The 24,722-nt window shown below is 42.6% G+C and overlaps 1 protein-coding gene across 2 annotated transcripts in view; it reads right to left on the reverse strand.

Moving 5' to 3' along the window:
• Positions 1-24,722, reverse strand: part of KLHL2 (kelch like family member 2) — a 95,604-nt gene that overhangs the window by 33,723 nt on the left and 37,159 nt on the right. For both annotated transcript variants that reach the window (XM_056114093.1, XM_056114094.1), the window contains one exon: positions 2,994-3,156. In XM_056114093.1, coding sequence (XP_055970068.1) covers positions 2,994-3,156 — 163 coding nt within the window. The remainder of the gene's footprint in view (positions 1-2,993; positions 3,157-24,722) is intronic.

A 24,722-nucleotide genomic window follows, 5' to 3' on the forward strand; every position in this document is an offset into this window, starting at 1 on the left:
GTAACCCCTGAGCATCGGCTGGGTGTGACCCAAAAAGAAAAGAAAAAAAAAGAAAAAGATAATTATCAAACGATCCTGCTCTTACTTTGAACAGAAAGAAACAAAGCAAGAGATCAGACAAGGCCTTAAATTAGCAGACTTTAAGGGCAGCCAAGCCGGGATGGAACGGGATCTGGAGACAGTGGTGGAGGGTGACAGGCAGGCTGATGAAGGAGGACTTCAAGTACAAAATAATAATACAGAAACTCGTAAATCACCTTACTACATTAAAAATAAGAAATACATTCAAAATGAAGAATCAATTTTTTTTCCTTAAAATTTTTCTGAAATTGATACGCTTTTTCACTGAAAATTCTATGGATGAAGGAGGACTTAAAAAACTATGATGAAGAGATGTTTTCGTTGTGATGGAAAACTGTTTATATTCTAAAGGATATTATAATAAATTTCAGATTTAGAAACGGTGAAGAACAAAATCAAGTTATCACTTGGGAGCACACAGTGCATGAGTAGCTTTGAATATAAGTAGAGCTAAGAGTTCTAGTATCAAGTGAACTATGCAAGGAAAATGCTTCTTTATTCATTTTCTCCTCAGCCACTCTCTCCCTTTCTCCTTAGAGTCAGTAATATTACCAAGCATATGTAGATGGTATTAAACAGTGATTGCAGGGAACAAAACTACCCAAAAATATAAAATATGGGCCAGAGACATAACCAAAGGGTTAATGTACTTGCTTTGCATGCAGCTGGTCCAAGTTCAAGAATCACCAGAGCGGGTCCCAGGGCGCCCCCTCTCCCCCCAGCCCACTGCTGGGAAGGAGTCATTCCAACCCTCCATCCCTCCTCCCCCCAACCAAAATACACATACATACAAACACATATACACACATACACACTATACACACATTCATGGTTTGCCTAATAGAAGTCACATGCAATACTGTATCTAACAGTTAATCAACATTATGGTATTAGAAAGAATAATTTCTGTTTAGCTTAATGTGCACTGGAACACATCACTGACTCCAAATTTGTCTTTAGTTTTTCCTACTAATGCCTTATCCCATTCAAAAGGATTATATAAATATTGTCACACATTATAGGCATCCCCAACTTTTAGAAGGGGTGTGTTCTAATAGTTTGCATATAAATCTACTTTCCGGAATGAGGATCATATTTTCCCACTGAAACAAGTTTATAAAGGAGATATAGACTATTAGGACACTCTACAGAAATCCATAAACCTCAAATTAGCTGGACCTAGTATGTTTTGTTGAAGCACTACTATTTTCTGACTTCTGTATTATTATTTCTTTGATAAACACATTCTTTACACAGGTGCTCTCTCTCTCTCTCTCTCTCTCTCTCTCTCTCTCTCTCTCTCTCACACACACACACACATACACACACACACACACCCCTCACCCAGGTCTATGTGTCAAAATGTCCCTCATCTTCAGAGTAAGCACGACAGAGCAATATTTACAGGAGGGGCTCTGGCATTTGAAGGCTGAAGGAAGTTGGGGATTAAAGCTTATTAAAGGGCAATGTTCAGAGAAGGTTCTGCAGCAACTGTTATTATTGGAACTCAGAAGCAGGACAGATGGTAAACTGTATTTTCCCCCTAACTTTACCAGAAAAAAAAAGATTTTTAATAATAGAAAAGTTCCAATCATCATCTTAATATATATTTAAATGCTTACAAACTATGGAAAAAATTACAGGTTATTTTTGACCACAAACTCAATCCCAAACAATGGCAAGAAGTTCCAACTACCCTCTGTAGTTGGAAAGATGAAGATCTGGGGGCTGGGGAGACAGCACAGAGGTAAAGGCATCTGTCTTGCTCTCTTGCTCAAGACTAACCCTGGTTCCACCCTTGGCACTGCATATGATCTCTTGGGCACTGCCAGGAGTGACTCAGAGCACTGAGCCAGTAGTAAGCCCTGAACCACCAGTGCTCAAACAAAATGAACAAAACCAAAGTAAATAAAGAAGAATATCTGGGAGTCATGCACAACCCCCACAGTGACGGCTGCTGAAATAGCACAGGCCCTGCCAGAGGTCAAGTGCCACCAGTGAGCCCTGTAAATCAGTGTGAAATAGAAGCCAAGTACATTTGGGATCTACATTTCCATTCAATGCAAGGGCTGTCACTGTCACTGTCACTGTCCTCTCGTTGTTCATCGATTTGCTCGAGCAGGCCCAGTAACTTCTCCATTGTGACACTCGTTATTGTGTATGGCATGTCGAATACGTCACGGGGAGCTTGCCAGGCTTTGCCGTGCGGGCAGGATACTCTTGGTAGCTTGCCGGGCTCTCCAAGAGGGGCGGAGGAATCAAACCCGGCTAGGCTGGGCCGTCCGCGTGCAAGGCAAACACCCTACCCACTGGGCTATCGCTTTTTTACCTATTTCTTTGAAGATCTGCAACCAATATGATTATTTTCATGGATGCAAAATTAAAGTGACCAAATTTCATTTGCAAACACTTTCCCAGAGGCCTACTAACAGGACAACTTGAAAGACATTACTTTTTACCCAAAATTTTATGAGTGTGTTTCAGTTATGCACAGTAACAATAATGGGTCTCGTTCCTCTGACCCTGAAAGAGCCTCCAATATGGCAGCATTGGGAAGGACGAGTAAGGAGAGGCTGCTAAAAGCTCAGGGCTGGGACGAATGGAGACATTACTGGTACCCTCTAGAGTAAATTGATGAACAACGGGGTGACAGTGCTACAGTTTCAGTTACGCAGTGCCATCAGGAGATTTTAAATAAAAACTTTTGAGGGAGAGGAGCACTGGGTTTTGACTCCAGGATTCAGATGTGTGAGGTAATGCCCTCCACCACTGAGCGGCATCACCAGTCCCTCAATATTACTAAATTCGAGATCCAGAAACATGACACAAAGTTCTGGAAACCACTAGAAAATCTCGGCCAGACTCTGAGACTTTGCCAGGTGTCAAGCTTACCCATGGTCTGGTCTACTCACCTGCATAGGTGTTGGCCTTGTTCAGGAGGTCTGTGCATGCATGCATGTCAGCAAAAGCCCGGATTCCTAAGCAGTTAACAGGGTGAAGCTGAGACTCTAAAAATTCACAGCAAGTCTTCTTCACATCCTGTAACTGTAACAGACCAGCTGCTGGGAGAAGTACCTGCAATATACAAGTAATCATGGTTAGGCAAGCGGCAGGCACGAGACCACCTCTCTCCTATTTGCCTCTCCAGTCCAGGGCATGAAAGTTCATCCGCCAGTCACACTCTACTTCTACATACAAACTTTCCATTTAATACGAGGCAACAAGTATTTGGACGTGAGGGCGATCTGGCTGCAACATCTGTCACACCACTGACCGCCAGGGTAGATTCGGCTAATCTGGCTGGCTAGGCAGGTGTCCCCTTCCTCCCTCAACACTCCATGTGCGTCCCTCCTGAAGCTGCACACTCAGTCGAAGAGGACGGCCTTCCCCGAACGGAGACAGACCGGTCTTCGGTCGCGGGTATACGAGTAGCTGGGCTCCCCTGCTAGAACCTCCAAGCAAGCTCTCAATTATATGCAAAAAAAGGGGGGGAAAAGGTGATGCTTTCCCCAGTTCTGGTCTTCTTTATGAAATCTTTCAAAGGCCTCTTCTTGATCACAAGAATATAAACAATATCAGATTAATATCTGGGTAAGGCATTTACCTTGCATGCAGCCGACATGGCTGACCCGGGTTCAATTCCTCCGCCCCTCTCGGAGAGCCCGGCAAGCTCCCAAGAGTACCTCACCCACACGGCAAAACCTGGCAAGCTACCTGTGTCACATTCAATATGCCAAAAACTGTAACAACACGTCTCACAATTTGTTGTTACTGGTGCCCTCTCGAGCAAATCGATGAACAGCAGGAGGACAGTGCTACAGCGCAGGGCTATAATTTTAACCATAATGCTGACAAACATTCTCATAGACATAAACAAAATGCTCCCTTAAAATTTCAAAACAGGCAGGGTGGGATAGGAGGGATACTGGGACCCGTGGTGGTAGGAAATGGGCACTGGTGGAGGAATTTGATCATTGTATAATTGAAACCCAAGCACAAAAATTTGTAAGTCTACAACTGCACCTCATGGTGTCTCACTAATAAAAATTAAAAAGAATTTTTTTTTAAATTTCTAAACAAATCAGAAGGCTATGGGTTGCTGTGGTTCAGAAAAAGTGGTTTTATTCCTTTAGTTCCAGTAATCATGTGTTTCAATGATCTGTAGGGAAGGGGTGAGTACAGAGTAATAGACACCACAACAAAGTCTCGTTTTTTCATCCACTGTCTGAATAACATGATAAACTGTTTTCCTTAAAGAATAGAGCAAATTCAAATTCAACAGTTTCTAGTTATAATCAGCTGGTTTCTCTAAAATGTTAATAGACATGCTAGAAAAGAAAACATAAAAGGTAATTGCCTAGCGCTAACTTTTAAAGCTGTGTTTTTTATTTGAATAACCCAATAAATGAAAGCCTAGTGGTAGGTAAATCTGTGGGATCAAACCAGCGCCTTTATTATAAATTTTACGTCTCACACGACCGCTTTCCAAATCAATAAAGAAAATATTTTTCCTTGTGAGTGAGTTAGCAAAGTGTTATGTTAAAGGCCACATTTGAAAGTCAAATTAAGAAGGAAACTTTCACTAAAAAGGAATTCTTATATGTCTGTTGTTCGTTTATAAAAGTCAAAAAATAAAATAACACTCAACTACTTGAGCGACAATGCATTCTGGCACTGAAAATTAACTGGAGGATATCACGTTATGCAAAATAAGTCAAATGGGAGGAGACAATTTCCAGATGATTTCACTCACTGTTGACAAGCAGAGACACAAAGAAGTACAAACAGATAGTAGAGAATGATGACAAACCTTCGGCCTATGGATTAGAAAACTGAGATTACTAAACAGTGGGAGAACATGTGAGGGAGGGGGCAGATCAGAAGCGACCCTGAGGACAGTAGTGGAGAATGTCTTGGGCACTTTGGTGATGGTGAAGGTACAGTCACTTTGGACACCACAATCGTAAGTTAACTATTGCAACCATATTACCTACACTACAACACCCAAAAACTATACCCTGAAACTACATTCCTTCAGGAATTAACATATACATTCCAAGCTGCAGTCCAAAGATAAAAACAACAGTGGTTTTTATTATCTTTAATAATTTTCCTAATCTATATAACACCTGGGCTGGGCAATAGCACAGCGGGTAGGGTGTTTTGCGTTGCACACGGCCAATCCGGGTTCAATTCCTCCATCCCTCTCGGAGAGCCCAGCAAGCTACCGAGACTACCCCGCCCGCACAGCAGAGCCTGACAAGCTCCCTATGATGTATTCGGTGATATGCCAAAAACAGTAACAAGTCTGACAATGGAGACGTTACTGGTGCCCGCTCCAGCAAACTGATGAACAACAGGAGGACAGTGCTACAGAGCTACATAATTACCTAAATGTGGAGACAAAAAAAGTGTGTTCAAGTCTTTAACACAAATCGTATTTTCTTAAAGGAATCACAGAAGTTTTAAGTTTTACCTCATATGTAACAGCCACGTATTTGCAACATCTACACAATCAAATGGGAAAAAAATTAAGAACAAATATGGTAACTTTTTATATTTTAGCCCAAAGTAGTATTAACCAATAAGCTGATGTTCATGTTAATTAATATTATCTAACATTAATTAATATTCTCTCTGAAAAGCTGCAAATAGTATCTAATGATGCCTTTTTCATCTGAATTTAAGAATAAAATGTACAAATAATGTTTATGGCCAAATCTTTTGCATAATATGTGTAGTGCTTCATTATGTTATGAAAATGACTCTCCACGGAAGGCTTTAGTTTGTGGGTAATTTGAAAATTGGAGGTTTTCTACAATGGTGTAATTGTGCTCTGAAGCAATGTAAAGTACATTCCAAGATGCTTACCAGCACAACCATTTAATTCAAACACTACAGAGTTAAGAAAGCGGTCTTCTGAGTAAGATTCAGTTTGTGAAATTTGCAAATAGTAACGATCACCCATCTAATCAGCATTTCCCCAGAAATAACATCGTACAGTATACTAACAAGAATCCTTGGAAGAAAAAACAGCTGAGCAGAAAGCTGCTCACTCAAGCATTGCTGGCGGAGGCATATATTTGGCTCAACCATCACTAAGAGCAATTTGCCTATTTCAATCAAAATCAAAAACGTACACATGCTCTGAACTAGCAATTTTAATCTACAGAGACACTAACACATGTACATACAAGATACTCATTAAAGCATTATTGTGGGTAAAACCATAGCTAGAAAAAGTTCTAAATGTTCATCATCAAAAGATTGGGTAATTATAATCACATACTCAGTGCAACACTCTGCAATCATTCAAAAGAATGAGGAAACCATATGAATGAAACAATTTATAAAATATATTCTTCAGTGAATAAAATCTGTGATTGGTTCATATTACGCTGACACACACATGAGTCTTTTCAAAAAACACCTTTGAAGTTTTTCATTTTATCCGACCAATTTCAACTTTATCACTACCAAGTTCAGATCTCCCTTATTAGGAGATTCAAAGTCATAAAATTTTAGAATCTCAGATCTGGAAAAAGATCTATCAAATGTACCTCAATTTGGGTCATGGTACATAGATATTTTGGGTTGATAAGCCGAATGGTCTATGCTTGGCAAACACATATTCAACATATCTTAAATGTCAATCAGATGTATAAAATGAGTTTACTCATATTTTCATATTGCCAGTGTTTGGATTACTTTGAGCCTTTGGAAATATCCGATTTTAAAGAATTAAGTATTTAAAATGTTCCAAACTTCAGGTGACTCGCATCCAATAATCAGAACCACACAAAAAGTAGGCAGGCTGTGAGATGGATGGATGCTTTGAGATTAGGTCCAAGAAAACCTCATTTGATGAAATTAAACCTGAGAAAGGCCAGAAGACCTGACCATAGTCACAGAGCTGGACGAGCATGCAGTTCGTTCAGAGGTCACAACACGTGCCTTATATGTTAGGCCCTGGTTCTTAGCATCAGGAAGAACAAAAGGAAAGAAAAGGAAGGGAGGAAGGAGGAAGAGAGTAAGAGAGAAAGGGGAAGGGCAAAGGGAGGGAGGGAAGGAAGAAGGGAAGGAGAGAGGGCAGGGGAAGAGGAGCAATTTTAGTATACTGTGGAATTAGGAGATGTTGCTGCGTGGTCCAGAAACTAAAGGGGCAGGGGACCTGGAGGAGTCTGCAGAGAGTCTTTGTAAAGCCCTGGATTCAGGCCGCAAGGCCACTAACTAGGCTGCTGGTGGCGACAGCAGCGGCATGTGGTGCAGCTGCCTGGGTTTCCACAGGGTGGGTACTTGAGCTGCTGCTCCCCCGCCTCCTGTCAGGGGGACTCGTGTGCTCATGAATGGCAGCTGCTTGGCCTGCATCTGCTTGGAGACTGAGTTTGTGAATCAGAAGAGCAGGGCCAGTGAATGAGTGGACATGGCTTTGGCCAGGGGAGGTGGGTGTGGCTGCCTGGGCTTCTAGATGGACGGGGGAGGTAGGGGGAGACTGCCCATCCCCACTCTTGAAGAGACCCCAGAGTTCTCGGCCCAAACAGGGGTACCTGGAGTTTATGTGGTTTGGAGTCTCTGCAGAGATTCTCGGTGAAGCTGTGACATTAGGCCACAGGCCGTTGCTTCTTTATTCATTCATCTGTTGCTGGACATTTCTTTCCAGATTCTGCCTATTTTCAAATTAATGTTTTTGTGTTGGGGGAGATGGCAAGAATCAGATTCACTGGTCACCTGGATACTTTTTTTGAGAACGCTCCATAGTTCTTCCATAGAGGCTGAACCAGATAATTGGTAGGGGGTTAGCATTCTTTACAAGAATGGGAGGGAGAAAATAATTTTTTTTCATAAATAACAGTATCACAGAGGGTCCCAGCTTTTATCTATTTTATATATAAAATATTTTTATATTTTTTTCTCAAGGGAATTAAATTGTTTAGGTTCTTAGATTATCATTAACATTTAGAACACATAGCCCATATAATTATTTCTTCTTTGATGTTTTGGAATAAATTTCATGATTTTAGAGTGCTTCAGAGTTGCCTTCCTCAATCTCAGGATTAATAACTAGGAAAGCATATGGAAATTGAAAGTGAATGGGAACTTCCCATTAAATCTTAATGCTCTATGGCTGTCATTTATTATAACTATATAATTTTATTTCATATATGAAGTAGTACTTCTAAACTTTCCTTTGCTCGAGAGAGATAAAAAAATATTAGTTTTAAAGGCAAAAAATTTATTCTTCAGACTTCTTAATTACAATACCCAAGATATTTTTTGTGACCTAATGAGCAGATTAGAAAACATTACTAACCACTTCCCCCATTTATTATTATAAGCAATTTTCTGTTTTGTGGAAAATGAGCCATGGGCTTATGACAGCACCAGATTAAAGCAATTATTTCGGAGATACGTAAAGATAACAGGAATCAGAATGATTAGGCAATGAGAGTACTACTAAATGGCTCAAAAGGTGGGGGGGGGAGGGGGGACGCAGCGGGGAGTTGGTCGGGAGAAGGAGGGAGGCAAGGGGCCAGAAGAAGCACCAGGCCAGGAATGGAGGGTGTTGGGCACTTGGTAATGGAGACGTGATAGCTGTATTGAGAGAGAGAGAGAGAGAGAGAGAGAGAGAGAGAGAGAGAGAGAGAGAGAATGGTCTCCCCAAAACAGTCTTGATCGGGGGGATCTTCAGATCAGAATGGGGATCTTTGGCCTCGGCTCTTTCCCCTCCCTCCGTGTTTCTCCTGCAGTCCATGAGCTGAGCCTCTCGATTCAGACTCTGGCATTCCCCTTCTCAGACTCCTGCATTCCGCCATCATCTTGGTTCCTTTGGGGTCGCTACCAACAGCCCTGCTCCACTTTATTTGCTCTATAATAGCTAGCTCTGTCAAAGAAGGATCTTAAGTATATGCCATGCTCACTGTCTTTCTCTCTCTCTCCCTGCAAAAGAATACAACCCCTGTGAGAGCAGAGTCCAATGTTTCACCTGCTCTTCTACCCTCAGGTACCAGAATTATTCATCAATCTGAACGCAAATTAACTCCATGGGTATCTGTATGTTAAAAAAAGAACCAATGTTGGAAGTCTTTTGAACCAACCATACAAGCACTTTTAAGTGATGGGGTACTGTGTCCCACTGCGAATTCTCTCAGCGCCACTTCCCGCTCAAGCAGCCAATGCAGCCAGTAGGTGTGAGCAGTTACCGCTCTGTGAAGATGGGCCTGAACAGCGCCTCCCTCCCAGCCCTACCACACCTCTCTCTGGGAATGCAGTCTGTGGACTGGGTGTACGGGGGAGGTAACGCAGCAGGGGCCCTGAGTTGTGGAGAAGGGTACGGAGGACGAAAACGGAGAAATGCTTCTTCCCTATGTTCCCAAGCAGAACATTCTGAGACATGCGCAGAAGGCTGCTCTCAGAGTGCTGAAGAGAAGAGACACGAACACTCGGCTATGGCCATACACAGAGCACTGGGAACTAGCAGTGCCTCCTTTCCAGTTCAACGCCCTCATTCTCTCACTGCTTCTACTTTGGATCACTTTCCAAATAGACAAACTGCTCTAACACCTTGCTTTCAGGGGAATCCCAAGCCAGAATATGACATGTGAAATAAACTGAGGATGCTTACACATAGTGACAATAAAAATTGGAAAGAGGGACCAGATAGAGCAGCTAAGGCACTTGCTTCGTCCATGACCAAACAGGGTTCAAACCCTATAAGGCCCCACCAGGAGTGATCCCAGAGCATGGAGTCTGATGTAAGTCTTGAGCACTGCCAGTGTACCCCAAAAATCAAAACCAAGATCAAAAGTAAAGAAGAAGCTCATTTCTAAAGAAGACATATTGAAGGATCACCTTGCTTTGTAAACATAGTACAGGTGAACACAGAGACTACACCAGAGGGATATGCCACAACTATTGATAGAGAATATCTTGGGACAGTGAGCGTATTTAACTTTTATTTGTGTTTTCCAAATCTTCTACAATTTAATCATTCCTACCGAAACAGTTAAATATGATTTAAAAGAAAGTCAAGAAGAAAAAAAGCACAGAAGTTTCTTAGGATCTCTGAAACTCTAGCCAATATAGCACTGTTGCTATTCAGCAGTCAGGGGGACTACTGAGCGAGGGACTCTCGCCCACCGCCCACCACCACCAGACCCTGCGGGACCTCTGTGTTGAGCACCGTGAGTCTCAAAGGCCTTTAAGCACCAAGCAAGTGCCTTACAGAGCCTTAAGAAGGAACTATATATTTTTTTCTTGTTCATGTATTTGAGAAATATGAAATACAAAGAATATGGTCACTTAATTAAACATCCTCAAGTACTACCATTTGGTGAAAGAAGAAAGGAATATCTTTACCCCCATTTCTGATCCCAACATAAACCAAATTACAAGTGAAGACGTTTTATACTGTGATGTTTCTCCAACAAACAAAGCAGTGGGGGTGGGGCCACCATTCCCAGGGAAGTCGAACCCCGGACAAGGAAGACAGCAAGCCTAACAACAGACGCTGCCTGACACGCTCACACCAGCTGCACACTTGAAAGGAACACACTTTCATCCTGCCTCACGGGGTCTGACAAGCCAAATTACACATCCGATGTTTCACTTAGACAAGTACACTCCTTCTGCCTGGCTATTAGGATCCGTAGTTTATTTTCAGCTTGGGCACTTACTCCATAGAGAGAAATAATTTATGTCTAAGTCTTTGAAATCCCGGGCCATTAGCCTTGTGTTTATTAGAAGAAATACCATGCAGTCTGACTGCTCCCGATATAAGATTTCCAGGCATCTATGAAAACATAAAACTCTCAGCCCAGTGACTGTTAACTCTACACAAGTGCCCTGTGGATTTTTATTAATTTCCTGGCCATTCTCTATTCATACCAAGCGCTCTGATTTATTTCAAGTGCAAAGAACCTTGCAGGCCAGGAATGAGATGGAAAAAAAAAAAAAAAGAAGTGGCTGTCCAAAGGGGGTGGCAGCAGGAAGAAATCATCCCCTCTTCCTCTCTAGAGACTCTAGAGAGCCACACTAAAAATGCCTCGTTTTGAAATATAACCATTTGAAATATAATCGAGAACATGTTTAAAATCTGCAATTAGTCCTCAACTTATGAATACGTCATGTTTGGTGTGTGGGGGTTGAGGCGAGCTGTCATACCCAGCAGCGCCCAGGGGTTACTCCTGGCTCTGCACTTAGGAATTACTCCTGGCAGTACAAGGCAAGTGCCTTACCCCACTGTACTCTCTCTCCAGCCCCTGAATATGCCACATTAAAAAAAAATCTATTTTTTCCTGTTGGCTACTACTCTTTGAATAGTAGTAAAAATGGCTGTAGGCCACAACAGTGGACACAGCAGCAGCACACAACTGCTGTGACCTTTAAGAGGATGGCATGCAGGGCAGGAGAGGGAAGTTGGCACCCTTCCGCTTTCTGGGTAGAGGCCTGGCGCAGTACAGAGTTTTGAAATAGGAAATGTTTGTCTTTTCTTCCGGCCACCTCACTGGTATTTCTACACCTCCAAAGTCTTAAACCTCTACCTTGCCCCCTGCTGTGTGGGATTCTCCAACCAGATCTGCCTTTTGGCTTGCTACAGGTTTTCCTCCATCTGCTCTACAGACCTGCCCCACTGCCCTCAGCCAACATGCTCCCCACACGCCCTGTCCCTCAGGACAGCCACGGCCAGCAGAGCCAAGTCCTCTTCTTAATTCACATTAATGGTTCAACAATGCCAGACCTTCCAGGACAAATCCTTTCCCAAGTACTTTGATTTTTAAAACGCTCTGAGTTAACCTGTCACAGGTAGAACTTCCAGTGAGTAGTGTAACAGATGAAGGGGAGACTCAGAGCTCCTGAGGAAAGAAGCTCTGAAGGCAATTTGACAGGCAGGCTCACAGCCACCTTTTCTGACAGTTTCAACAGCTGCCGCTTTCATCCTTTTAACCTGTTTCTCTAGACCCTCTACCACATTCAGGAGTAGCTCAAGAGCACCTAACTGGAAGAGTGGTGGAGGAAACGAACGAAGTGGGTCAATCACCTGACACAGTGATCAGAATGTGGACAGTGGCTTGGCAGCTAGCTTTTTCTTGGATAGAAGTAAACATTCGTTCCTGAGAAGGGCAGGACTTCCCATCTCCCTCACAACGTGACAATTCTGTGCTGGATTAATAAGCGTAAGGTTGCTCTCTTTGATCAAAAATTCATTTCCAAAGTAAGAAACATAATCAGGGGAAATTCAGAAAATCACACATACATAATGGAAAATGTGGGGCCAGAAAGGAAATGCAGCAGACCAGGCACCCAGACTCAATCGACAGCACCCCATATGGTCCCCCAGGCCCGCCAAGAGTGTGCACAAGAAGCATAACGCAAAAAAAGTACACAGGGAAACTTCACTGAGACCTCACTAGTTATCAAATATAATCTATCAATGTAAACTGAAATGATGAGAGCAAACAATATGGCTACTGAATGACACAATGTTTTTAAACAATTTATACTTAGGCCAAGGTATAGTAAGCCTTGGTCTCAGCACATTTTTTGGTTTGTTTATTCTCTGAATCTACTGGGGAAAAATGATTGGGGAAAAAAGTAAAATATGCAACACCATATTTTACTTTGGCATTACTTACAGCGGGTAGGGTGTTTGCCTTGCACATGGCCGACCCAAAGGACCTGGGTTCGATTCCTCTGCCCCTCTCAGAGAGCCCGGTAAGCTGCTGAGAGAGTATCTCGCCCACACAGCAAAGCCTGGCAAGCTACCCATGATGTATTCGATATGCCAAACACAGTAACAAGTCTCACAATGGAGACGTTAGTGGGCCCGCTCGAGCAAATCCACGAACAACAGAACAGAGCTACAGTGCTGCTATTACAGGAGCACTTCGCACTGTCCACTGTCCTCACCCTAATGCTCCTTGACACAAAGCCAGAGTCTCTCCGCTTCCCATTCTGAGTTTCACTCTATCTCACACAAGCAAAACAACCTTCCCGCGCCCTTCATCCCCGTCCTGTTTCTCCGATGCTTTTTAGAAGACGTTCAGTGACACAGACCCAGCTGCAGCACATCTGCCTCTCACTGCCTCTACGAGACGATCTAGCGAACTTCAACAGCCTGGTTCCACTTTACTGCTCACTGAGAAGTTCCGCCCAGTACATTTCTCCCGCTAAGTGCCCAGGCTCCCCACCTGTCCTGTTTTGTCCAGGACCTCCTGGCCTGGTTTCGTTTCTGTTCATCTCACTGGGTCGGTCTGCCATCCTAGCAGGAAAAAAATGCTTTATTATTCATTTAACAAATATTGACTGGGGGGCTGGAGAGATAGTACAGCAGGTAAGGTGCTTGGGCTCCACCAGGAGTTAGCCAGGAGTGAGCCTTGAACACTCCAGAAGTGTCCCAAAACAAAAACCTAAAATAAGAACTGAGCCATCTAATCAATACCATTCTAAGTACTGAACAAAACATGGCCAGTCATCCTGGAGTCTAAATCCTACAGGGCGACACCACTAACATTTAGGCATTTCCATCACCCAAGCACTCCTCAAGGGGTTTTGAAATCTCCAGTCTAAAAGGCAGCAGCACTGAGGATGCAAAAATTGTGGATAGTAGTCCCAATCCATCACTTTGTTCCTATAAAGCCCCAGGAGCAGAAGAGAGTGATGGAAACAGAATGAGGAATGGCAGCCAGAGCACAGGCACTAGAGTCAGCCTCTAGACTGGGATCCCAGTCATGCTCATACAAACTGGGGGACCCCAGGAAATCACTCAGCCCTGAGAGCTGGAATTCTCTCACTCATAAAAGTAGCCTCTGTCCAGCAGGCTATGAAAAGCCCAGGAAGACAAGAGTTGGCAAAGTAACCAGAATCTGGAGCACAGGCAGCCTCCTCCTCCCACATGAATGTTTTATTCTATTTCTACCATCAGTTATCAGAATTAATCCACTTCGATCTCTTTTCCTTCAGTCATCTCCTTTTTTTTTTTTTAATTTTTATTAGTGAAACACCATGAGGTACAATTGTAGACTTACAAATTTTTGTGCTTGGGTTTCAGCTATACAATGATTGAGTACCCATCCCTCCACCAGTGCCCATTCCCCACCTCCAGTGCTCCCAGCATCCCTCTACCCCCCCGACCCCCCCATCCTACCCCACCCCTGTGGCAGGGCATTCCCTTTTGTTCTCTCTCTCCTTTTGGGTGCTGTGGTCTGCAAAAGAGGCATTGAGTGGCAACCATGTTCAGTCCATAGTCTACTTTCAACATGCATCTCCCCTCCTGGGAGGGTCCTCCAAACATCCTTTACTTGGTGCTCCCCTCTCTGTCTGAGCTACCTTCTCCCCCAGCGTGTGCAGCTTAGCCACCTCCTTTCTAAAATGACTACAAGAGGCCAGAGTGATAGTAGGGCGGGGAGAGTATTTGCCTGGCACATGGCTGACCCCAGTCTGATCCCCGGCATCCCATATGGTTCCCCAAGGACTAGTTTCTGAGTGCAGAGCCAGGAGTAACCCCTCAGTATCACCAGGTATGACCCAAAAAGCCAAAAAAAATTTTTTTTAATTTGAAAAGACCACAAATCAGGTCACGGTCCTCCCATTGTTCATCAATTTGCTCGAGCGGGCCCAGTACCATCTCCATCATGAGACTTTGTTGTTTCTGTGTCTGGCATATCGAATATGTCACGGGGAGCTTGCCAGGCTCTGCCGTGCGGGCGAGATACTCTCGGTAGCTTGCCGGGCTCTCCGAGAGGGGCGGAGGACTCGAACTCGGGTCGGCCATGTTGGCTGCGTGCAAGGCAAACGCCCTACCGCTGTGCTATCACTCCAAAAGACTACAAATAAAAAAAAAATAACAGCTAGTCCCTGTCCTACCTTACTCCTTACTCTTACTCATACATCTTACTCCCCTGGATAAGGAAAGATTCTTTATCTCTTTTTTTTCTTTAGCTACATAAGATCCTCCAGAGTTGATCCTTTCTAGAGCTCAGAAGTTCATGAATAACTAGAGGCAGACAAGCCACAAATTCAATTCATGTTCTAAACAGAAAATTTCAACTGGGACGATCAGGGTAGTAGGATGGTGGCATCAGAGAGACCACAAAGTACCATTAGCAGAACCTGAAATATTTTTGACATTTCAAAACATTTTGAAACCATCTGCTAATCTGACCCGGCCATGAAAATGAAAGCAAGATGATCAGTGAAGTCGAAGAAAAGAATATACATTTCATATGTCTCTTAATACGCCAGCAAGATGGTCCAGTTGGTAGGTGCTTGCCTTGCACATGGCCAATCCAGGTTTGATTCCCAGAGCCCCATATGGTTGCCCGAGCTGCTAGGAGTGATACCTGAGTGCAGAACTGGGAATAACCACTGAGCACCACTGGGCGTGGCCTCCAAACAAAACAGAAACCAAACGGGGTTACAGCAATAGTCCAGCGGGTGCTTGCCTTGCATGTGGCCATTCTGCATCTGGGATCCCCAGCATCCCATATGCTCCCTCGAGTATGCGTGAAGTGTTTCCTGAGTACAGAGCCAGGAGTTAGCCCTGGGCACTGCTGAGTATGGCCAAAAACCATACAAAGAAAAAAAATTAAATAATTTCATCCATCTGACTTACAGCCTCAATGTGAACACACCTCGTTCTTTATCGTAGTGTATGTGTTACTCTCAATGGAATTCCTTATCATAGTGCTAAAACGCTTATTAATAAAAGCCAAGAACTTTTAAAGTATGGTCATCAACATACTAAATTGCAACAAATCAGTAAGATGCTGCATTCAGCAACAAAGAAGTACTGGAGCATGTAACAACACAGATGAATCTCAAAAATATTAGGCTATGCCAAAGAAGTCAGCCTCAAAAGATACACTCTGTATGGTTCTACTTTTATAAACTTCAACAACAAGCAAAACTAATCTCCTGCAGCAAAAATCCTATCAATGGCTGCCCGCAGTCAAGGGTGAGAGATTTCTCGGGAAAGTCCTGAAGTTATCAATGTTCTGTATATTGAGTAGGATGTGGGTTCATGGATATGCGCATTTGTTAAGTTGCCAACTGGTTCTAATATAGCATATAAAAATTACAGACCACTAGAAAAAATAAACAATGCTTTAAACCCACACTAAGAGGTAAAAAGGAGGTCAGTATCAGGTTTATAGGTCATGAAGCAATTTTTTAATAGAAAATAGTCATCCTACCTGATAGAATGCACAGTTAGTAAACAAACAAATGAAACAAATGAAATGTTCCTACAGGGCCAAATTTCTACCCTTAAAACAATTTGGAACAGTAGTCCGTGTACACGTTAGTGATAAAGCCATCCTCCACTAACAGAGAAACACACACACATCCAGAGTTCAGGCAAATCACATCTCCTGAAGAAAGGCACAAGCGCACTTAAACCAGCTGGACAGAAGCACATTCGCTTTGCTAATCTGCAGCTCCTAAACTGTGGAGAGGGAGTCGGAAGAACGGGATGCGGCCTCACTCTGTTCTCCTCTCCAAGTCTCCAACCTAAACAAGCTGAGGAAAACAGCAAACACAAAAAAAGATGTCATTGAACACAGGCTTATTTGTTCATTTCTGTGGTCTACGGTGTGGGTGTCGAATCCAAGTTCTCACACGTGAGGCATGTGTCTGCCCCAGCCACAGACCCAGCCTGTGTCCAAGAGTTGTTTCTGACTATTCTCACCCTGGCCCAAACTACAATTCTGTAATAAGATGCGAGGTCATCAGGTTAGAGACATTTTTGCTCACAAAGATAAATGTCTTTCATGTACAACGTGAAGCTCTTTAAAACGCAAGTCACAAATGAGTCAAGCATCTGGACATCTTCAAAGATGATTGTAATAACATAAAACCACAACAAGTAGCTAATTACTGATGCTTCTGCGGTACCCAGCTTTTTTCCTTCAAACTAGATCTCAAAACACTTCAAGTCTGATGTCCAGAGGTTCCTAAGATGTTCTTATAAAAGTGGATATTCTCAAGCTAGCTGACCTCCAATAGATCATTCATATTTAAATTCAATTATGAAAGCAAACTTTCATCTTTTCTATGCTCTGACACAGAATGAAAGATTAACTGAACTTGTAAAAATGAAGAATGGGTGCTCTAGTTGCGTCCAGTGTTTCAATTAAAATTATGAATATTATCAAGTTTGAAATTTTAGATAGAATTTAAATAATTTTAAATTTCACAGAAATTTTCATATAAAAGTCACTATTTATAGTGTCCTCCAGATAATAATAAAAGAAAATATTACTCTGCCTGTTATATGATAAAGCAGGTAAACAGATTTCAGAGAATCCAGATAAATTCACTTCAATGACAGGATTTCCCACTAGTATAGCATAAACAACCACAAATCCTAAATTTTGAGTCACTTGTCACTTGCCATCCTGTTGACCATCGATTTGCTCAAGCGGGTGCCAGTAACGACTCCATTCATCCCTGTCGTGTGCTAGTGTAGCCCAGTGGCGAACTGGGGGCTCTTTCAAGGTCAGGGGAATGAGGTCCGTTATTATTACTGTTTTTGGCATATCGAATACTCCATGGGTAGCTTGCCAGGCTTTGCCATGCAAATTTTGAGTCATAGCATTTTAACATAACTTTTATTTTGTAAGTTTTAGCCTGTATCTTCCAGGTTCTTATGTGACAAATTCAGTCAAAAAGGATACTCTGATAAGAAAAGTGACATGACCAGAAAGCCAACAAGCCTTCTTCAGACTGTGCTGGGAGTTAGATCACTTTTCTTCCAGTCAAAAAAAAAAAGGCTGTTATAAATCTAAAATATATATCCGCAATTACCTCCCAAAGTACAGTCTCCAACAAACCCAACTACACAGATTGCTGGTGGAAAAAGAAATCTATAGCAAACTACGAATTTTGTTTATATATATATATTTTTTTTTGGTCACAAATGTCAATGCTGGTTCAGAATACATCAAAAGTGAAGGGAAGGCCTTGTGAACCAAGTTTCATCCAGTGATCCCACAGTCTCACTGAGTTCTTCTTCAGGCCCAAGTTCTTGTACTGTCACACGACTTCTTATTTCTGCTCAAAAGTGATGTACTTTAGAGTATTTCTATGAAATGCCAAAACATTAGTCTCGTTTTTATAGCAGAAAAACAGAAAGGTCAGTATCTTAAGACTATTCACAAAGTCAATGACAACTCCAAGACCTGAGCTCTGAATTCTAACACGACAGATAATTAAGAGCCTGGTGGCCAATGAAGCTATGTAGCAGAGAAGTGATTATCATTTTCTGAGTTGTTCAACTGCATATTTAAAAATGCAATGTTTTTCACTTAATTTAAATGATGTAATCCTAAAATGCTATTAAAAACATTTACATAACTGCTCAGTAGATGTTTTTATTTATCTTGAAGATAAGTTTTCCAGTGAACTCGTTTGGTATTTGGGCAATTTCTGTGTTTTTTCCCCCCACTTGATTTAAATACAGTGGTTTACAAAGTTGGTCATAATGATTTGTCACAGGCGTTCAATATTCCAACCCCAATCCCACCACCATTACCTTTCCTCCACCACTGGCTCCATTTTCCCAACCACCTCTCAACCCTACCCCCTTCCAGTAAAAGATAATTTGTGAAATTATTGTATTTCACCACTGGAACATTAAGACCTTGTCTGAGGGTTGACAAAGTTGTTGTTGCTAGTTAAGCCTTCTTGTTGCTAGCTAAGCCTTCTGTGCTCAAGATTTTGTTAGTCAAGCTCAGCTGGCTTCCACGTTATATTCCATCTAATCCCGTGTGCGCCTACTGAGACATTAATATTGTAGAATCTGGAAATAGTCACTCCGGAAAATCCAGAATATTTAACTGAGCAGTGAGCTTACATGGCGGTGAGCAGTGGACAGTGTGTGAAGCTGCTGGGGCTTCTGGAAGTACAGGGAAGAGGGGGACATGTTCACCTCAACTCTGAGAATGCCCCAAGTTTTGAGCCAGAAAAGAAAAAACAACCAGTGTACCGGAAATCCTCAGCAGTTTAGCATTTCTGTGAATGAGGCAGTGGAGCGCTGTGCTACGGCGGTAGGTGCCGTGGCATGGGTGTGGTTGACAGGGCTTTGGCAGGATGGAAACTTGGCCTGTCCCCCGCTTCTCGAGAGCACCCTGGAGGTCAGTACTTGAGCAATTTTATGTGTGACTGAGAACAGAAAAAGGTCATTCGTTCATGAACAACTCAAGAGCACTTTTCTCCACTTCCCATCCTCTCCTATTTCCTAAACAAAACATTTCCTTCACTTTTAAAAACCCAACTGTATAATTATAATCTTTATCTAAAATTATTTTCAAGGTAACATACAAATGGTCCATACTCCAGACTGCACAAATAGCTTTGAGACAGAGAATTAAAAAGCGCAGGCCCTGTCCTCAAGCTGAGAATTCAGGTCTCAATGACTCACTGTGCTGGCAGTTTGTCACATCTTCAAGTATTTGGAGGCAGAAAAAAACAACCACTAGATTATTAAAAGCTTGGAGGCAATTACTAGAGTTTTTTCGGTGCCACAACAAGGCAGAGAATCAAGGCATTTGGTAACACTCAAACTTCTGGTCACCAGAAATAGATATTCTGTAGTGGAATAATAGATCTCTAGGGTCTTCATCCATTTGAAATAACCCCCCATTCTCTGTGACTTGAAGCTGACCTCTGATGGCTAATTCTATTCCTTAGAGTCTCTGATCCTGAGAATGACACGCATTAGATCACACACACACAGAGCCACTGGAGATGCCTATTAACAGGTCAAGGCAGAAGCTTGCAAAGGTTTCAAGAGAGGGCTTCTGTCTATCTTACTTGACATCCCATCACCAGTCGCTGGAGCATTTACCTGGAATATAATACGTGCCCCATACACTTTTAATAAACTTTTAATAGAAAGCTGGACTTGATTGGAATAAATACTGGCCATGACAGACATGGCAAGCTCGATAGCTCAGTCTTAGAAAAGGGAAGGGGGAACACATGACTTTTATCAGTAAGATAGTTATTAATCCTTGCTGATCTAGCATACTCCAGCTACAGATCCTAAAAGCCTTGGATCTGAAACTTCAGCCCGAGTCTATTCCTCACCAGGTCTAAAATCCATCAGATGATTGTCTGTGGCCTGCCAGTCTCGCTGCCTTAAAGATAACACAGGACTCTCAAACACACTCATTTCACCAAACCGCAAGTTGAACACAAAAGCCCTGAAAGACGACGCATGGCTCCAGATCTTGGGTTTGCTGCCCAGTTCCCTGATGGGCCTCTCCACAGTCCCAAATACACTTGCTATGGGCATTACAAATCTCTATCTGGGAAAAACGGAACGTAGAAGGGGGCAGCGATCTGAATCTTCCTGAACCAAAGACACCTGAGCTTAACAACAGGTACAGCTGCCTTTACTCTCTCCTGCCATGGCCCCTGTGGCCCCTCAAACACACTTGAATCTGTCACTCATCCTAGAACATTTGCTTTTAAAGGGATCAACTGCTTGCTCTCCTACATAATCACACCTATTGTCGTCCCCGTTCATATCTGGTCAAAGTCTCCATAACAACAGAGCTTTTAGTGAAGCCCCAGGACCTCTCATCTCTATAAAAATGTTACCTAATGGCTAATGTTCTGCGTGCTTATATCTGAAAGAACACAATAATCCCTTTACACAGACAAGAAAATGAGGCTCAAAAAGTCAGGAATTTGGACAAAATCACATCATACTTAAACGGAAGACAAGACTTAACTGATTTAAGTCTACACTCCATTTCTTATGCTTTATTCCTTCTTCATTTTTTATGGCATCAAGACCTAAGCTCAAGGTTCAGTACCTCTATACTCTCATAGGATCTACTGATAAGTGTCTACAATTTGCATTTATGAAGTAAATATCCATCTGATGGGAATCTCAGGTTAGTATTTATCTACATAAAAGAGTACAGCACATGCATAGCAAAGCTCAGGGGTTATTTCTGGCTCTGTATTCAGGAACCACTCCTGGTGGTACTCTGAGGACCAAACAGGAGGCCGGGGAATCGAACTTGGGTCGTTCATGTGTAAGGCAAGTGCACATGTACTATCACTCTGGAGCATCAAAACTATTTTTAAGAGAGATATAAAATAAGGGTTTATATACCAAGGAACTCCTATGCTAAAGAAATTGTCCCCTTGCCAAAAAATAAAACAAGAACAACAACAAACCCACATAGTCTATATTAATGCTAAGTATTTAATAAGTCTGCCAAAAACAAAACTTTGAATAGATTCCTACAAAACCGAGCACAGAAGGCAAATTAGAGTAGAAAGAGGTTTTCCAAAAGAGTGTAAATGACTCAGGACTGGAATATGATGGTTATTACAAGCAGCACAAGAGGTGTTACCCCACTCCTTGGAGGCCAGTATTCCACCACAAAAACTACCACAAGCAGCATTAAGGGCTGAATTCACTGTCTAGACTCTTAGGCCTACATTGTCTTTTGCAATTTTCCCTCCATGCAACCCACTGTGTGAACCAAAGAAGGCAATCTTAATTCATCTGTCGAAGGTTGATTACAGAGAACAATGAATAAAAAGCAGGAAAAAAATAGAAACCCAAGATACAGTCTTGCTGAAAATAATCACCCGAATCCTTGCTAAAAGCATAACTGAATAGAAAAGAAAACACCAGACTGAAAAGATTTATCAGCGCTGTTATCTCATGACATGCACCGCACACTTGACTTTATGTTGAAAAAGGTTCAGCTTCCTTGATTCCGTTATACACAAGCCCAGTATCAACGAAGGTTTTTCACATACTTTACCTCAGGAACAAGCCTTCAAAGTAAAGGCTGAGGCATTCTGAGAAATCACCAGGACATTGTAGCAGGGACACTATGTTAGACTTGACCATCAACCTGTGTTAACAACTACAAAGACTGTAGTCCCCGAATTAAATATTCTGAAGCACGGTTCAACTAATTACAAGGAGCAAAAGATGAAACCCACAATTTTCTATTTGTGCCAGTATAATTCAGAGGAGTTTTTGGTTGGGTTTTTTTTTAATTTTGGTTCCGTGCTCAAGGGGTCCAGTGGCTACACCCAGTAATACTCTGACAACTGGGTTGAACCCAAAGACATGGTGCTGCTCAGGCACTGCACGGCCTGGGCCCACCGGGACCATGCCAGTGGTGATCAGGAGACTACAGCAGGGCCAAGGTTCAAACGAGATCCACAGATACCTGATCCCTCTACCATCTGCCTAACAATGACAGATTATTTCTTTTTTGGCGGGGTGAGGGGTTGGGGCGCATGCAGCTGCAAGTACTCAGGGATCACTCCTGACACTGCTCAGTGGATGATATGTGGTGTGAGCAAACACCCTGCCAGCTCTCTCTCTTTCTCTCTCTCTCTCTCTCTCTCTCTCTCTCTCTCTCTCTCTCTCTCTCTCTCCCCCCCCCCTCCCCCGCCCTTTTCTCTTATGCTACAGATGGTTTCTTAAGAATTTAACCCTATGTTCAGCAGTAAAGGCACTTGCCTTGAACATGGCCAACCCAGGTTCAATCCCCAGCTTCCCATAAGATCCCGTGAGCCCACCAGGAGTGATCTTTAGGCAAAGAGGCAGGAGTAAGCCCTGAGCATCATCAGGTGTGGTCCCAAAACCAAACCAAAACAAACAAACAAAATGAGGGCTGGAGTGATAGTATAGCAAGTAGGGCATTTGCCTTGCATTCAGCTGACCTGAGTACAATTCAAGGCATCCCATATAGTCCCCTGAGCACCTCCAGGAAAGAGCCCTGAGTATAGAGCCAGGACAAAGCCCTGAGCACCACCAGGTACACCCCTATGCTTCCCTGCAAAAAACTAGCAATTTAATCCTAGGATGGCAGAGACAGAGCTCAAGGAAGTGAGCGTTTTGCAAGCAAGAGGTTCAATCCCTGGCACTGCATGGTCCACAAGGAACCTCTAGCTGTGATCCTGGGAAACAGCCAGGAGTAGACCCTGGCACCACAGGGTAGACTCTAAAAGAAAAGAAAACAAACAACCTTTTGTCATTCTTAAAACATAGTTCCCCTATTAAAATGAGTCTAAATAGAAGTTTTTAGATAGAATTCTGACAGAGGTATCAAAAAATTAAAACTTGCACACACTCTTTGACCCTTCAATTACACTTGGAAGGATCTGTCACATGAAACTTTCGGGTGCAAATATAAAATGCTCGTTCACCGCAACATTTTTGTAAAAGTGAAAAAGTCAAACATGCTGATATAAATGTGGGATTCTACACAAAAGAATAAGCGGTCCTGCAGGCACTGATGTGTAAAGAACTGAAAGACATTTTGTTTAGTCTTAAAAACAAAAAGCAATTTGTAGAAAACAAGTACAGAAAAAATTTACTGATATGTGAGCACAACTAATCTTGAAAAGAACATGATGCCGCCTAACCTTCTGAGGCAGACTGGTCCGGGCTAAGAACTCTGGGGCCCTCAAGGAATGGAGGCAGGTAGATTCCCCTTTCTGCCTGAAGGTCCAGCAGCCCGCAGTCCACCCAACACCCTCCTCCACAGAAACAGCCCAGCTGCATAACAGAAACTCATCAAGTTGCCAAGCCACCAAATCTCTCCAACCCCACAGCTCCTGGACTGGGCAGCAAACAGCACAGTATTGTCAGCACAGTAGGACCACAGCAAATATGACGGGAAAGTTTCGCAGAAGCCCACCAAGCTCAATGAGTGAAAACAGTAACACAGAAGGCTCAACTAGCACCAGTCAGTCCGGAGAAGTTCAGACAATGACTTCAGTAACACGATGGTGAGATACAATGATCACAAGTTGACTTTCATTGATCTAAACTTTCATCTACCCTTGTGTTGTACCAAGCAATAAGAAGTGAATCTGTTCGTGCCTACTATGGGCATAGGCTTGGGTGGGAGGGTGGAAAACTAGGAATACTGGTGAAGGGAAGGTCACGCTGGAGGTGGGATTGGTGTCAAGACATTTACTACCTGAAACAACTGTATTATGAACCACTTGGTAAATCAGGGTGTTATACTAAAAAATTATATATATATATACACACACACACACACACACTGGTCAGGAAAAGTAAGTGCGCTGTGTGTTTTGAATTAAGTGGAAAACAATCTTAAAGGATTCACATGATATAACAAAAGTGTATCAATGTGTACGAAAGGGAGCAGGGGAGTGACTAGGAGAGATGAGAAAGGAAGGGAAGTTTTAATGAGGACTTTAGTTTTTCACTCCATATACATCTGTATCATTCAAACATACATCGATATCATTTAAATATTAACTCCTTGTATATGTCACTGGTTCTTGGTTGGGGAGATTACACAAGAGCTTAGCACATGCTTTGCATGTCAGAGGCCCAGGTTAGAATCCCAGTACTGCACTGTATTGCTGAGTTTTTGTGCTGGGAGCTGACACTGAGCGACCCGGCTCTGCTTTCCCCCTCAAAAAAAAAAAAAAAAAAAAAAACACTTATTCTTTAGAGAACATAACTGTAATGTCAAATTTTAATAAAATCGAGACTGACTTATAGGTGATGTTGAAGTAGGAAAAAAAGTAAAGATTACTGGCAGTAAAGAACATCCTTTGTAAACTTTGAATTTCAGAGGAATAAAGAAAAACTGTGGGCCACATCAATCAAGTAATAA

This window comes from Sorex fumeus, unplaced genomic scaffold (assembly GCF_029834395.1).
Source record: "Sorex fumeus unplaced genomic scaffold, SorFum_2.1 ptg000024l, whole genome shotgun sequence".
NCBI classification, from domain to species: Eukaryota; Metazoa; Chordata; class Mammalia; order Eulipotyphla; family Soricidae; genus Sorex; species Sorex fumeus.